Raw genomic sequence first — 14,166 nt, forward strand, 5'->3', positions numbered from 1 at the left:
AGATTTTTTTGTCAAGTTGTGGCGGGGAAAGCAGACAATGTAGGCTGGAGACACAAACACTACAGAATCACTGCAGCGCACACTACGCAATGAAAGCACCTGAATGGATGCTTTCTACTACAACATTTAAGAAGACCCATCAGCAGAATGATAGCTTTCATACCAGTAATACTTGTAAAGGATTAAAAGTCCTCCCCCCCATCACCTAAAATTATTTGCCACTACGGCAATGTACCTTAATTATATCTGTTTTTCTTATATGCAAATAAACATAGTTATATTCTAAAAAGTAATGTTTTCTCCAGGCTGCCAGTGAACCACGCCTCTATATTTTGATTGACAGCTCAGTATCTTCCCTGAGCAGACAGGAAATCCTCTCCCTGTCCACTTCCTGTCCTTACCAGAATGCTGTCCCTCTCACTGCATGGTGTACTTAGCAGTGAGCACTGTGTGGGAAATTTTGGATCTTCTCACCCGTTCACACACTCTGCAATGGGTGGTCAAACCAGTGAGTGAAGCCTGCATAGACAAAGGCAGACACAAGTTTTGGGAACAATTTTACTGGGAATAGGCAATCGGGAATAAGCTGGGAAGCCTTCACTGCACTTTTCAACAAAGGAACGTTGCAACGTTGCATGGATCTGCCGTACATAAGAAGAGGTCCTGGAGGAGGCGTCAGAAAGGTGAGTATTGATTTTCTTTTTCTATGTGCTGAGCATGCTCGGGCTGGTATATACTGGGGGGCAAGAGGCTGGCCAGCTATATACTGGGAAGGAGGCTAGCTATATACTGGTGAGCAGTGGGCTGAGTAGCTATATATACTGGGGGGGAGGCTGTGACCAATGCGTTTCCCACCCTAGTCTTTTACTCAAGTTAATAGGTTTTCCCAAGTTTTGGGGTTTTTTTTTGGTAAAATTAGGAGCCTTGGCTTATACTTAAGTATATACCGTATTTCTCATGCAGCAGCCAAAACTCTTCCTGTCAATGTCCATGCCAGCTCCAATAATTGCTATTAATAATCAATCTTAGTAAAAATTGAACTGATTACCTGTTGTATTATATTTTTATGTAAAACAAATCACTATGTGTAATGGTTATTTTAGAAGAAACTTTTATTACAAATATTAATTTACACAATATCAAAAAATATCCTGACTTTTTCCTTTCTGTGGTATAACATGGTAGTGCCGTCTAGAGCCAGCATGACGGTGCCATCAATGTTCTAGTACCATTGTGTATATTTATATTGGCCATCATATTGTAGTAGTTGGGGAGCTTCTATATACAATGCCCATTATTCCTGGTCTCTTGTTCATCCGGTGATGGGGTGGGCAGGGATTGAGGTTACTGAACTCCTCTTGTGTTGGCTTGGGTTCTTCTTTACCGTAGAATACAATGAAAACCATCTGGGTTTTGCACTAAAAAATAATAAAAACATTGGTTGGATAGGGTTATGCTTGCTGCATTTTCAGAGGATGATGCACTATTCTAAACAGGCAGCTGCTTACGGAACAACTAGGGTCATAAATCAAAGATGGAGCCTCAAGATGAAGTTTGAGGCTTAAAATCGGAACACTTACATCCTATTTACATCAGTCCTGAAATTTGAATATATCTTAACTGTAGTGTGACTATCTAAAAAAAAAAAACTAAATAAAAAGCCCTGGATTGGTTCTCATCTGCAAAGTTGATGTGACTGTATGTAAACATAAATTGTAAGAAAAAGATGGACGCAATGAAAATAATATTTTAGGTTCTTTAGAAGGTTTTAAAATGGAGTTAAATCCAACCTAGGATATACAACAATCCTCAACAGATTTGTGTTATTACCAAAAATTGTGGCATAATGAAAAAGCCATTATAATTTAGAAGCTTGTAAAGCCTCTAATATCTTCAATTACAAGTGGTAAGCAATTCCTTTATGACTTTATCAATGTTGATTCAATTATGAGATCTGTTTCTTTCACATAGGTGGTCACACTTGCTGCTGATCAATTAATGAAGTGTGTTGGATTAGTAGCACCCGGCTGCTGCCTGGCCTATTTCAGTAAGGGTAGACTTTTGGACATTTTGACACACTTCTGTATTTTGGCCTAATTTTTATATAAATATAGCAGTGTAATGTTGTGTTCATCTGTGGTCCACATGTTTTTTGATGTCCTGATGCAAAAAAACGTTCTCATGACTGTGAAAATACTGTCATGACTGTGACGATGGATTCTAATTTTGGTGAGATTACTGGTGACAAGACTATTCAGATATTTTGTACTGTTCTAGTAAAGTTCAATGATTTCAGCCCATAAAAGATAATACACCAAATAAAATTGACGAAAGCCAATTTAACAAACCTGGAGAACCACTGACTACGCTTATCTTTCAGTAAGAGGCTTTGTTTCTATGCTACAGGCAAGCGAATAGGGGGCGTAATGCTGTGACATTGCCAGTACCTAACCTAATCGATTTACAGTTCCATCATAGAATATGGATTGTGAAAGGTATCATGCGGTGTGAAATCTGCAGCAAATTTTAGCAATACAATGTTATGATTGTCACTTGGTGATTTATTTTTAATCTTTGGTACAATCCCTTTAAGTCTTTTCATTTCAACTATTTAAAGAGGATGGCCACTCTTTTCCATAATTTACCAATGTGCTTTTACTGCCTTATAATAATTCCCTTAGTAATAATAACAGCCTCTGCTGCTGTGAGATTACAACCGGGAGGGGGAAGTGCTGAAGGAGCAGGGAGAGGAAGTTCAGATATTTTAACAGCCTGGGAAGCTATAGCACTGAGGGGTTCTCGGGGTGCAACTTCTGACTCATTACCATAATTCTTTTGATTCTAGTCATAGATTGGCAATGGTTATAAATTCTGTTGCTTCAATAATCGATGGAACTCACCTTTTTGCAGCATAGCTGTAAAGCAGGATTCTTCTGGCATATTTCTCACCATCTGAGGAGAAAATAGAATCTGTTTAGATGCAGAAGAACATTTGCCTCTGGGAACTAGAACACCAAACCCTGCACAGAAGATGATGGATGATTTTATTAGATTAGAACTGAAGCCATGATGCACTTACCATGTCACTCAGCAAAATATGGATCCCATGGGGGCCAGTCCTGGAAATCCTTAAAATGTGGTTTGCTGGGACACTGAATAGGTCGGCTAATTTATTGGTTAGTTCAGCTGCAGTCATATCTTCCATGTATATCTCCTGATACAGCGCTGAATGAGAGAGAAGATGGATCTCATAAGTTTTTATGCTGTACGTTAACAATTTGCTGCAATTGCAATTTGTTGCTATTTTAGATGATTTGATATTGCGTTAAAAGCAAAAAAAAAATTACTGGTAAAAAGGTTTCGGTTGTATTCTGTCCCCTATACCAGAACCTGTTTTTCATGGCTTTTATCTTCCTGTCAAAAGCAATCTAGAGCCTCTGGCATAAGACGGATCATTGTACTCAAGCTCAAAGAGGTAAGGCCCTAGGTGAATGGGTGTTGGCAGATGCATTCCCTAATGCTTGCTTTTATAATGCAGACACCTAAATAGATAGCAATTTTTTTTTTCTTGCAATGACCATTCCTATTTAGAGTGGTTTATAAGTAGAATGCAATTCCCGAACTTGGTTAAATGAAGAAGCCTAACCAGTTACCGTTGAAGAGGTGAAGGTATTGAGAATCATAAATGATGGCACTGTAAATACCAGATCTCTAATTCTGTGGCAAGTACAGGCAGTCCTCGACTTAAGAACACCCGTACCCTAATTACAAACGGACCCCAGGCTACAATTTATCAGCTGTAACAGTCATCACAGGTGTCTGCAATGAAGATTTATTGTTAATCCTGGTTCTTATAACAACCAAAAATTTTTAAAACTCAATTGTCACAGAGACCAAAAAAATTTTGGCTGGTGATACAATTCTAAAATATACAGTCGGTTTCGAATTACATACAAATTCAACTTAAGAACAAACCTACATATAAGTAACTGGGGACTGCCTGTATAAGGCCTCCTGTTTTATTGTTTTTATATTAGAGCTTTAAGGCCCTCATTCGCTTTGTCTTCCTGATGTGAATATCTGTTCCTAGAAAGGATGGGGGCGCTACAATACTTTCTCAGATAATGGCTGCCAGGATGGTGATCTTTTGACTCCAGCACTGGTCTTGAGTATTGATCACACGTGTCCACCACCTCTTTAGTCAAAGAGTGAACTTTTAAATGTCACATTGCTCTAGATCCAAACACTATCCTGTGATCTGGGAACAAGTGTCTTTCATGGGATAACCCTTTAAAGAGTCACTCTGGGCAAATTTGGTGCACTGGGATCCCAAGTACAGCCCCTTAGGGGAATATGATGGAGCACTATTGTTCTACTTTACCCTCTTTAGTTATAGGTATAAATTTTTGTTGTATTCTCACACAATATTTTTGTAGCACTTTCTCACTATGGATATGGTTTCAATCTTATATTTTGTGTGCTAGTTTGTCAAGTGTAAGCCCTACTTCACCTTCTGTATAATCCTCTTTCAGCCTTACTAAGACTGGAGGTGCCCCGTAACTCGATCCCTTCCAATTGTCCACTTGCCAAGTTGAGCGTAATCCTGCTTGGCATTTGGGTTAGCAGATCCTAATTTGTTGCTTCTTTATCGGTTACAAAGACATTGTGCGAGTGCAATGAGTATAACATTGGGTTTTGGAAGAGCAACATAGAGAGAGATTATTCTGGTTGTATAAGTGTTGCCTGTCCATAGTGCAATGGCGGAGGGAACATGGGGTAAAGTCAGTTGAAATGACAACCTCTGTAAATTTTCACTAACCTGTCTGGTTTGCATCTGTGATATCTTGGTTCTTACTTGGTGACTCTGTACTTATGTACAATGTGAGACGAGGACGCACAGACCTGAGGGGAAGGAACAAATTAGTGCTCAGTCCTTGTGCTCCGTTGCAGACTGCAGCATATATAAAATGAACACCACCATGCCGGAAACAAGTAATAATACACTCTGCCACATGTTGCACATACAATACTGTCATTTATTGTTCAGATGAATCTGCTATACAATTACTGCAGATGGTGTTCTTTAGAAGAAGACAAAAATTTCCTCCTGTAACATGTCGGTTACCTCCCACCTACCCAATTGGTAAACCTTAATTCACAGAAAAGGGGTAATATCTCGAAAATGCATATTTATGGATTGGTGTCTTTTTCCTATTGGAAAAAAATATTTGGTTTCCTAATGTTGTTTGGTTGCTTGACTGTGACCGTAGGCCTTACCTTGCCGTCAGCGCATGAGACAGTCGAATCCCATCTGCTACTCCACATATTTGAGTAAGGTCTCTGCGGGTCATTTTTAGAAGGTCTGCACCTATTGAAAGAGACAATTCTTCAGTTACTACTTATTGAAATTTCAGAACATTTGGACATTCTATTAAGACCTCCTCAAAAGATCCAATTCCCACCTGTAGATGATGGTGTAGGATTGCTTCCTAAATATCATTTGTGTCTAGCCAGTTGTCTTATGCCTCTGCTGAACACAATTGATGACATTTTCGTTGACTTTTTGCACCATCTCTTGTCATTCAAAAAACCCTGCATTCAACATTCTTCAGTCTGGCATAAGGAGGTATGCAGGATCAAGTAATGGAGAAACGTCACAACGAAAACCTTACCATTGGTTCTGACATAGCTACCAGACAGGAGGTTAAAGGATATCTACCAGTTGGATTCAGTGTTTTTCACCCAAGCAATACTTACATGTTGGCTCGTGACCCCAGGATCAGTTCTTCATTTAGCTGTTAACCTCTTATTATTTTGTGAAAAAAAGGACTTTTAGAAAAATGCATATGAGCCTCAGGGGCCCCTTCTGGCTCAGTCACGCCTTCCTTTGGCACTCATTTCTGCCTTTTTCCTCCCTCCCCTTGCCAGAGAACTGGCAGCGCCAGTGGGGGCTTCTGTGAAGTACACAAGAGCCCATGAGTATAATTTGCATATTTGTAAAAGTTATTTTTCACAGACAAATGCCAGTGCAAATATGCTTAAGTTAAAACCACTAAATCCATGTGGTCCACTGCCTTAGCTTTATAGCACCCATATACATGATCTAGTTGGTTGATATAATTTATACTAGTAGGAAGTCAAGGACCACCATTTCGGAAGTCTGATTCTGGTCATCGGAATAAGACCAAATGCATATCTCCCAAGTCAAAATTATTGAAAAGTTGCCTGAACCTTATCTGACACTTCGCATCCCCCCCAAATACTTAAGATGGACAAACAAAATGAGCAGATGCTGCTGATCTGCCTTTAAAATAATCTCCAAAATCAGGTTTAGTACAGTTATGGAGCAGGTGAAGGGCAGTCATTGAATCCAAATTAAACATGGTACACATTACCCAATTGCCTTCATCTACAACCATGAGTTGTATATTGTCGAAAGTACATTGTCCTTTATACTGTTCTAAAGTACAAAAACGTTCTTTCCGAGAATGTTTACAGGAAGATGCCACAGGGACATATTGTCTATGTACATGCACGTCAGGTCTTACATGGGTCCCTTACTTTGCAATTGAGGTTGTAACCCTATCACACAGATGCCTGTTAGACAACCATGTACTACAAAAACATAAATTGAATTTGGCAATGATGAAATGTGTTTCTTTACCGATCTACGATATAAGCCTATCTCCACTGAATCTAATGGAAATCCTGCATCAGTATAATAGTGTTATGGTATTATTACCATACAGTTAAGTAATGAGAGAATTTGCATAATGTACAATCTATAAGCATAGACGTCTGGCTAGGTAATGAAGATATCATTAGTCTGACAGTGTTTGGAGCCGCACACCAGTGCAGGGACATGATGTAGAAGTGACAAATTACCTAGGGAGACCCCAATTATCATCCTTATTACCTGTGAAATTGGAAAATGTTCGGCAGTAATTAGAGAATCGGTTTCGCAGCAGCCATTGCTGGGTGTCACTGATGGAGGCAGAAGGATTCAGACTCTGTGGAAAACCAGAGACAGGCCATGAGAAACAGCACTGGTAAAAAAATAATAGTCTTATAACAATGGAGGTTGATGTAAATTTCTGCTTCACTGACTCATTCAGTGGTTTTGTATATCAATGGCTCTTTTTAATATGTGTAAAGAACTTTAACATCCTAGGGTTGTATTAAGGGAAAAGGTTAAAAAATAAGACTGTTTAAGTTTTTGGGGTCAATGAGGTGCAATTGCTCTGGCAATTTGCTAAAAATCCATTGGTTCAGACCGCCAGCATGACAATAAGTGACGATTGGCCCAGTGGTATCCAAAGCAAAGGTTGGAAGCTGTGGGGGTTAACACAGTGGAATCCACCCCTAAAAATTGACTCTTTACTCAATAAGTGGTTCAGAATGTCCTCTGCGGAAACGCCCCATATGGCTTGAGCCTTACAGTGAAAGGCCACACTACTCTTGTCCAAATTTCGTCTAGTTTTAGCCCCTAAACCACTGTCTGTGGGCAAAAGGGATTTTTCTCTGATTAAAAAGGAAAATCTAAAATTTAGAAATTTTAAACAATTTCACCTCATGTAACCCATTTTAATACTCTCTCTGGCACTTATTTGATAGGAAGTAGGGCCAACCCACCTCTCCTGCACACTCTGTAGAACTGTCCGAGGCACACACTGGGGATGCACAGATCCTATGGGAGAAGACACCGAAATCAATATTTTCTGAGGACTTGACTAAGCTTTTCAATATATGGTACATTTAAATGGAGCAATGTGAGCAGCTTAGAAAGACACTTGATCATCAATGAAGCCATAGTTTTAGAGTTAATGGTATTTACCTGTCAGGGGTAGGCACCTTAAAGTTACTTGGTGAGCAGAGGCCAGGAGTGCTGCTTGGACTTTTGGGTATTTCAATCTCTGGCCAAGGCATACCCTACAAATATAAGTATATAGGCTCAGATTATGAAAACATGGTTACAGTACTTTTTACAGCAATCATACTGAATGTCCAAATAATGGAAAACCTACTTTATGGAAAATAGGACAAAGCAAAGCCCACACCACACATAGTATGTTACTCTTGTATTTTAGCTATCACTTAAAATATAGAAGGCTATATAGTTTATAGTCATTATAAACAATATACTCCATCATGTGGTTACCTCAATAAAGACAGTGGTTTCACAAGAAGGTTGGTACTTCTCACGTTCTAGTGCTGAGCGCTTTTCTACCTTCTCACGATCTGTCTTCTGCTTACGGTCAGCTCCTTTGGGCTGGAAAAAGATGCAAGATATTTATCACTCCAATAGGTAAAGACAATAGAGAGTCTGAACTTTTGTGAAACTCCATGTGGGCTCTGACAGCCTGGGGCTAGGAGATGTAGTTTTGGGTTTCAGTTCATGTTTCAAACCACTGCACTAGGAGGTTCACTTTGGGTACCTTGAATACTTTGACTTGGCAACTACAGGAGTACACATGTTCATTGAAGTTCCCTTGGGAGTCGACTTTGAATGTGTCCACTTGGACTCGAAACGGGGCTCCCTTCTCTCCCCCATTCTTTTTCTGAGTGAATTCTGTACTGATACAATTTACCTGAAACATAAAATTTGACATTATCCTCTTCAGCCATCACCCAAGCAAACGCTACAATTTACAGTGACCATTTAGAAGATTCCATGGTCTGTCCATTAAAGTTACTTGCTGTCTTCTCACCTGTATAAAAACCGATGTTCTTTTACTGGGATCCCATAGGAATTCAACAATGTTCAAATAACTGGGATTTAACAAGGGGTCAATCACTCCTACAGACAAAGGGATATCTGAAATGAAGAAGAGACGTGGTCAATGGACATATAATTTTACAAAATAAGCCATTTGGAGTTAAAGGTAGATCTACCGATACTGTGTAAACTAAAGGTTCTTGTAAACATTAGGTCGCTGTGGGATGACCTATCGTTTGGTTGACACCCATCTCTCCCAGGTTTGAAAATGGCCAACAATACATGTGTATGACGGGAGAGCTGCTACCAGAGTCCTCAATAAGTGGATTGTCTACCCGGAACAAAGGAATCAATGGTTGAATTCCAAGTTCCCTAATTTTGTCTCTACCGACATTTGCAACTAGTTAAAGGGGAGACTAGTGGTTGCACTTGCTGCAAGGACCCATCACCATCATTCATTTGGATAGGAGATAAAAGTAGAGCTTAGACATGAACCCTTGATGTCACAAGTCCCCATTCATAATAAATGATTGGCTGAAATCACTTTAATCTGTATATAAAAATGGACTTTTAGGTGAGACTTAAAAATACACCATCACATACTCACCACAGTGGTTGCTGCTGGATTATAAATATGGTGCACATTTAGACTGTCAGATTGTTTTCTATCAGTTTATGCCACTTGTTAGTTGGCTTGCTTTGCATTACAATTTTTAACAGTTTTACAATTTAAACTGGTAATCTGAAACTATTTATTTTTTGTTGAATATTAGGTAATATCATCTGGGGATGAATATTATCTCTTCACTATGTACCTGGCGGAGAGAGCTGTACTTGGTTTGCTTGAATGGTACAGAGCTGTAAACAAACCAATAAGTTTTCTAAGGTGATTCACAGAGGTGCGGGGTGTTTAGCTCCTTACATATAATATATTGATCACATATTCTAAATGAGTTCCTTAACATTCCTTTTTCTTGACCTTGCAGAAGTAAAGCTGCCGTACTGCAGATTATCATGAAAAAGACTTGTCATGTAAAGCAATTGTACCTATGTCCACAATTCTGTCCCCTGGGTGACTAAGCTGCCAGCCTTCCAATTGCTGTCTTTCACTATATTGCAGGCGCCTGTCATGGAATCCTACCCGGAGTACACTCTGCGGAGGAGATAGGAAGGTATAATACGTTATTTTATGCTCTAAACCAAAAGTCCACTTTTGACAACACTGAAATGTTTACATATAGAAAATAGCATACATAATATGTCATTGGTACTTATTTTTAGTGTATTTTATATCCTACAGCTGCATTAAAAATTCTACAAGAATAAACAGAGGAAAAAAAATAAAAACCAAGACCGACTGAACTATGAATGCAGCTCTGAAGTGATCAAGCCATATAGTGCAATACTAAAGTTACTGTTCATATTATGCAGATTATATACAAACTTTAACATAAGAAGCTGCTGTGTTTTAGTATAATATGGTATCAAACGCAAAAGCTAATGATCATACAGTATTTACACTAACCTTTAGCAAGCGACGACTTTCAGGTATGTCACTGGCTGCCCTCCAGTTACTTAACATCCGGATCTCATAGGACTGACCTACAACCAGAGAATAGATTGCAAAATTAAGGCAGGAAATATTAAAAGAGTGATGTGGGTAATATAGTATTTGACAATATCTGTGCCTTACAGGTCATCTTGAAAGTTGTGTAATCTTCATTTTGTAACAAAGATATTGCATCAGTCACTAGGCTTCTGGAAAGTTGGGCTTTGATTTAACTATAGGGAGCTGTGATTTGCACTAGAGTCAATATTTCCCAGCATGTCACCTGCGTATGTGGCCATTCCCCTTCCTGACCCATAATATTACCCTAATTTGATGTTTTTAGGACTCTTCCCTCACTGGTAAAATAACACTATTTCCAGATATCATCAATTATCTGTATCTAGATCACCATATACTCATTGTAATTTAGTGCAGGCATTGAAAGACCGACCCCTCTGCCCACTGTGACCTCTGATGAAGCTTTCATTGCTGGTAATTTACTGAACTTTAGCTCCAGGCTACAATGAACAGCTGTAAGAGTTGTCAAATATGACTATAGTAAAGCTTTATTGTATATCCTTGTGCCCATGACAACCCAAAATTGAGAAAATCAAATTGTCACAGTGACCGAAAACATACAAAAAATACTTGTTCTGACATGCATACAAATTCAACTTAAAGGACATCTACCATCGGGATGAAAGACTTTCCATTAACACCTATGGAGCCTGGAGCCCCTCAGGCTCATTTGCATACAGTCCTTGTTCCTGTTGGTAGATTCCCTTTAAGAACAGAACTACAGAATCTATGTTGTAGGTAATCTGGGGTCTGCCTGTACAGGCAATCCTTGGGTAAGATACAAGATAGGGTCCATAAGTTTGTTTTAAGTCAAATTTGTATGTAAGTTGAAACTGTATATTTTATAATTGTAGATCTAGACAAAACATTTTTTTGCCCCAGTGACAATCGGAGTTTCAAAATTTTTAGCTGTAATGGGATCAAGGATTATCAATAAGGCTTCATTACAGACACCTTCCAGCTGATCATTGCAATCTGGGACTATAGTACAGCATGTAGAGAGCTTCATCAGAGGCCAGAGGGGTCTGTCTGTAACTATAGGTTGTCTGTAAGTCGGGTGTCCTTAAGTAGGGGACTGCCTGTATTCCTATTTCTTCTGTAGGTAATATTAGCGTGTGAATGATCGGAGGGGCTGACAAGGTTGCTTGTCATTTCTGTACGATTGATTACTGATATATACACATAGTGCTAGAGGAAACTAAAATACTGGAAACAATCATTCTGCGGCTGATGATATAATTAGTGACATATGGAGCGGAGCTCACTAACAAACCTGACAGACGGTTTTCGTATTATTAACTAAACACTTCCACGTATTAAGTAATATGTGTTCTGCCATTTCACTTGCTCGGTTTTTATTTGCTGTTCGGCAGGCTTTCTAAGTATCTGGAACTGGTTCTAGCAGGAGGCTGGCTGGACCAAAGCTGCCTCCAAAACAATACAAGACATGCTCTCACTAATTCCATAGAGGTTACCGCTGACAGCTGTACCATTCCCATCTGTCCAGTTTACGAGAGTTACACCTAGAGCATAGATTGATCAGATAAGGTAGGACCACACGTTCCATCATTCCTATGGGGATTTAACAATTCAAAGTCATTGACTTGTGGTACGTAATTAGATTGTTTGCATCAGATTTATAGGGTGGCAAACTGGGCAATTGCCTAAAGCCTCCATTTCCAATTGGACCATTACAAGACCCACATGTAACAGCCAAGACCGAAATGGGACAACATTCCATTCCATTGTAAATTCTTATATTTGGCAGATTAAAGATGCATTATTTATATACTTTATACTTTACATCATATGGCAGTATTACATGTGTACTGAATAGCTGTATTATGTAGGCACAGCATGAAAGCATGATTTTTTTTCCTTGGTTTACTTTGTATCTGTGTATTATAAACCGTATTTGCTAATGAACTGACTAATGCAAATAGATGAAGAAACAATGAAATATTAATATAATAATTTTTGTAAATGGATAAGAGATTAGCATTACCCTGGTTGAGGTAGGTGAGTGTCTCCTCATGCAGCTTCGCTGCTGGTGAGGTGGGGGCACAGAGAACACATTGATAGGCTGGGCACAGCGGGGTGGGCACGGGCTGGTCCTCTTGTTTCAGAAAAGGCAGTGGTATGGTCTCCCTGTAAATAGCATGTAGCAATATTAATGTAATGGAGGGTGAAAATAAATCAAAAATCCATATATATACAGACTGTCCTCAACCCTAGCTATAATTACTAACTGTATTAGTCACTGAGCAATTACACGATATATAAAGCTATAGACAGATTATATATAAGACCATAGAAAACCACAACCCCGTAGATTATCTCACATAATATATGGACTACAGCTGCTGCAGAAACTCTTTTTGAGGCAGCTTGACTGTTTATAAATAAATAAATCTGTAAATGTTATAGCAGTTGAGATATCCAACTGTATAATACACTGTAGCTGTTGAACTGAAGAACTTTTCATATATATATATATATATATATATATATATGAGTACAAAAGTATTACATGCCAGTCAGTCGCATTTCATGCCTGGTAAAAGTTGCAAACCATCATGCACCTTACTTCTTGCAGATTCGGTCAGTATCTATAGTTTGTGCATGCCACACATCCTTATATATTCAGTGGTAAAGCAATAGGCAACAAATATAATAAAGACCACTTATAAGAATTTCTACCTACAGTATATAATAAACCTATATGATTTAATTTTGTCAGGGTGGAGCCTGAGTGTTACACAACATTTTTTTTTCACACTTCATAACCATAGAATTTCCAAAAGCTTTCTATAGCATGTATCCAGGGGCTCACCATCTAGGAGACGGGTTGAGCCTTTTGCCTCAGGCCTCAAGATGGGGGTACAGCAGCAGGAGCACATTTACCTGCTATAAAGCAGGATCTGACACCTGGTGTTACTTCACACCCGATGTCAGCACAGCTGTAAGACGCTGGAAGGAGAACCTAGTGACTAATATAATAACCTTATATATTACTACTGGAAGAGGTGGTGGGGCGCCGGTCTATAGCACACCTCGGAGAGTTTAGATTCCTGTATCTACCCCGAGATACACCTATTCCGTCTTAAGATTAAAGATAAATAGAGGCTTCATTTATGTACTCTGATGTAGCGCTGGAATTAGTCCACCAGTTTGTTTTCCAATACCTTGGAGTGATGTCTATGTGTACATTTTTAGATAGCATTAGAGAAGTGAACTACTGCTACTTTACCCGCTCTAGGCTTTTCATGCTTATTTTTGAGCAGCTTAGAGTAACAGTAAGATCCTGAAGAATTTATTAAACCTTTATATAATAAAAAATATTCAACAATTCAAACCAAAACTACCAAGTATCATCTAAAGTCACATATGCAGTAGCACTATATACAGTCACATATGCAGTAGCACTATATCCATGGTATAACTTACCTGTAGATGGCATTAGTTGGGTTCTGGTAATGTTCAGCAGCTGTGGGCCAGTAATGCTCTGGTTGGCTATGCCAGAACAGCATGGTGAAACCTTATCTGTCAGTGATGGATACAATGGACTATGGGTTAAGAATTCCAGGATGTGATGAGAGAATACATGGAGAGCATGAAGCTGCTCTTATAAAGCAGATGGGTGACCTAAGAGGCTGGGCCATAGGTTACACCTGCAATCTAGGTTCTCAGGTGCCTATTGGCCAGATGGGAAGATCCAGCCCTATGTTCAGAGAGAGAGTGTGTGTATGTGTATACATATACACAAACATAGAGACATCACACTGCGGCTACTGTTTATGTGTACGCAAGAGCGCACAGAAAG

General features: G+C 39.1%; 1 protein-coding gene across 2 annotated transcripts; it reads right to left on the reverse strand.

Annotated features, from left to right (window-relative positions):
• Positions 1-1,088: 1,088 nt before the first annotated feature.
• LOC140064527 (upstream-binding protein 1-like) lies at positions 1,089-13,950 on the reverse strand. 2 transcript variants are annotated; one of them, XM_072111519.1, is made up of 15 exons: positions 13,791-13,950; positions 12,349-12,491; positions 10,242-10,318; positions 9,764-9,869; positions 8,709-8,815; positions 8,436-8,588; positions 8,159-8,269; positions 7,835-7,929; positions 7,633-7,687; positions 6,917-7,010; positions 5,278-5,368; positions 4,820-4,902; positions 3,080-3,225; positions 2,901-2,952; positions 1,089-1,418 (listed from the first exon to the last, which is right to left on the reverse strand). In XM_072111519.1, exons 1-15 carry the CDS (start codon positions 13,871-13,873, stop codon positions 1,381-1,383), a joined length of 1,434 nt encoding a protein of 477 aa, XP_071967620.1. In that variant the 5' UTR covers positions 13,874-13,950; the 3' UTR covers positions 1,089-1,380. The 2 variants fall into 2 exon arrangements, with proteins under 2 accessions (XP_071967620.1, XP_071967621.1); XM_072111520.1 differs by lacking the exon at positions 13,791-13,950 and adding an exon at positions 12,686-12,782.
• Positions 13,951-14,166: the final 216 nt, after the last annotated feature.

Source organism: Engystomops pustulosus, chromosome 6, assembly GCF_040894005.1.
Source record: "Engystomops pustulosus chromosome 6, aEngPut4.maternal, whole genome shotgun sequence".
Classification (NCBI taxonomy): domain Eukaryota; kingdom Metazoa; phylum Chordata; class Amphibia; order Anura; family Leptodactylidae; genus Engystomops; species Engystomops pustulosus.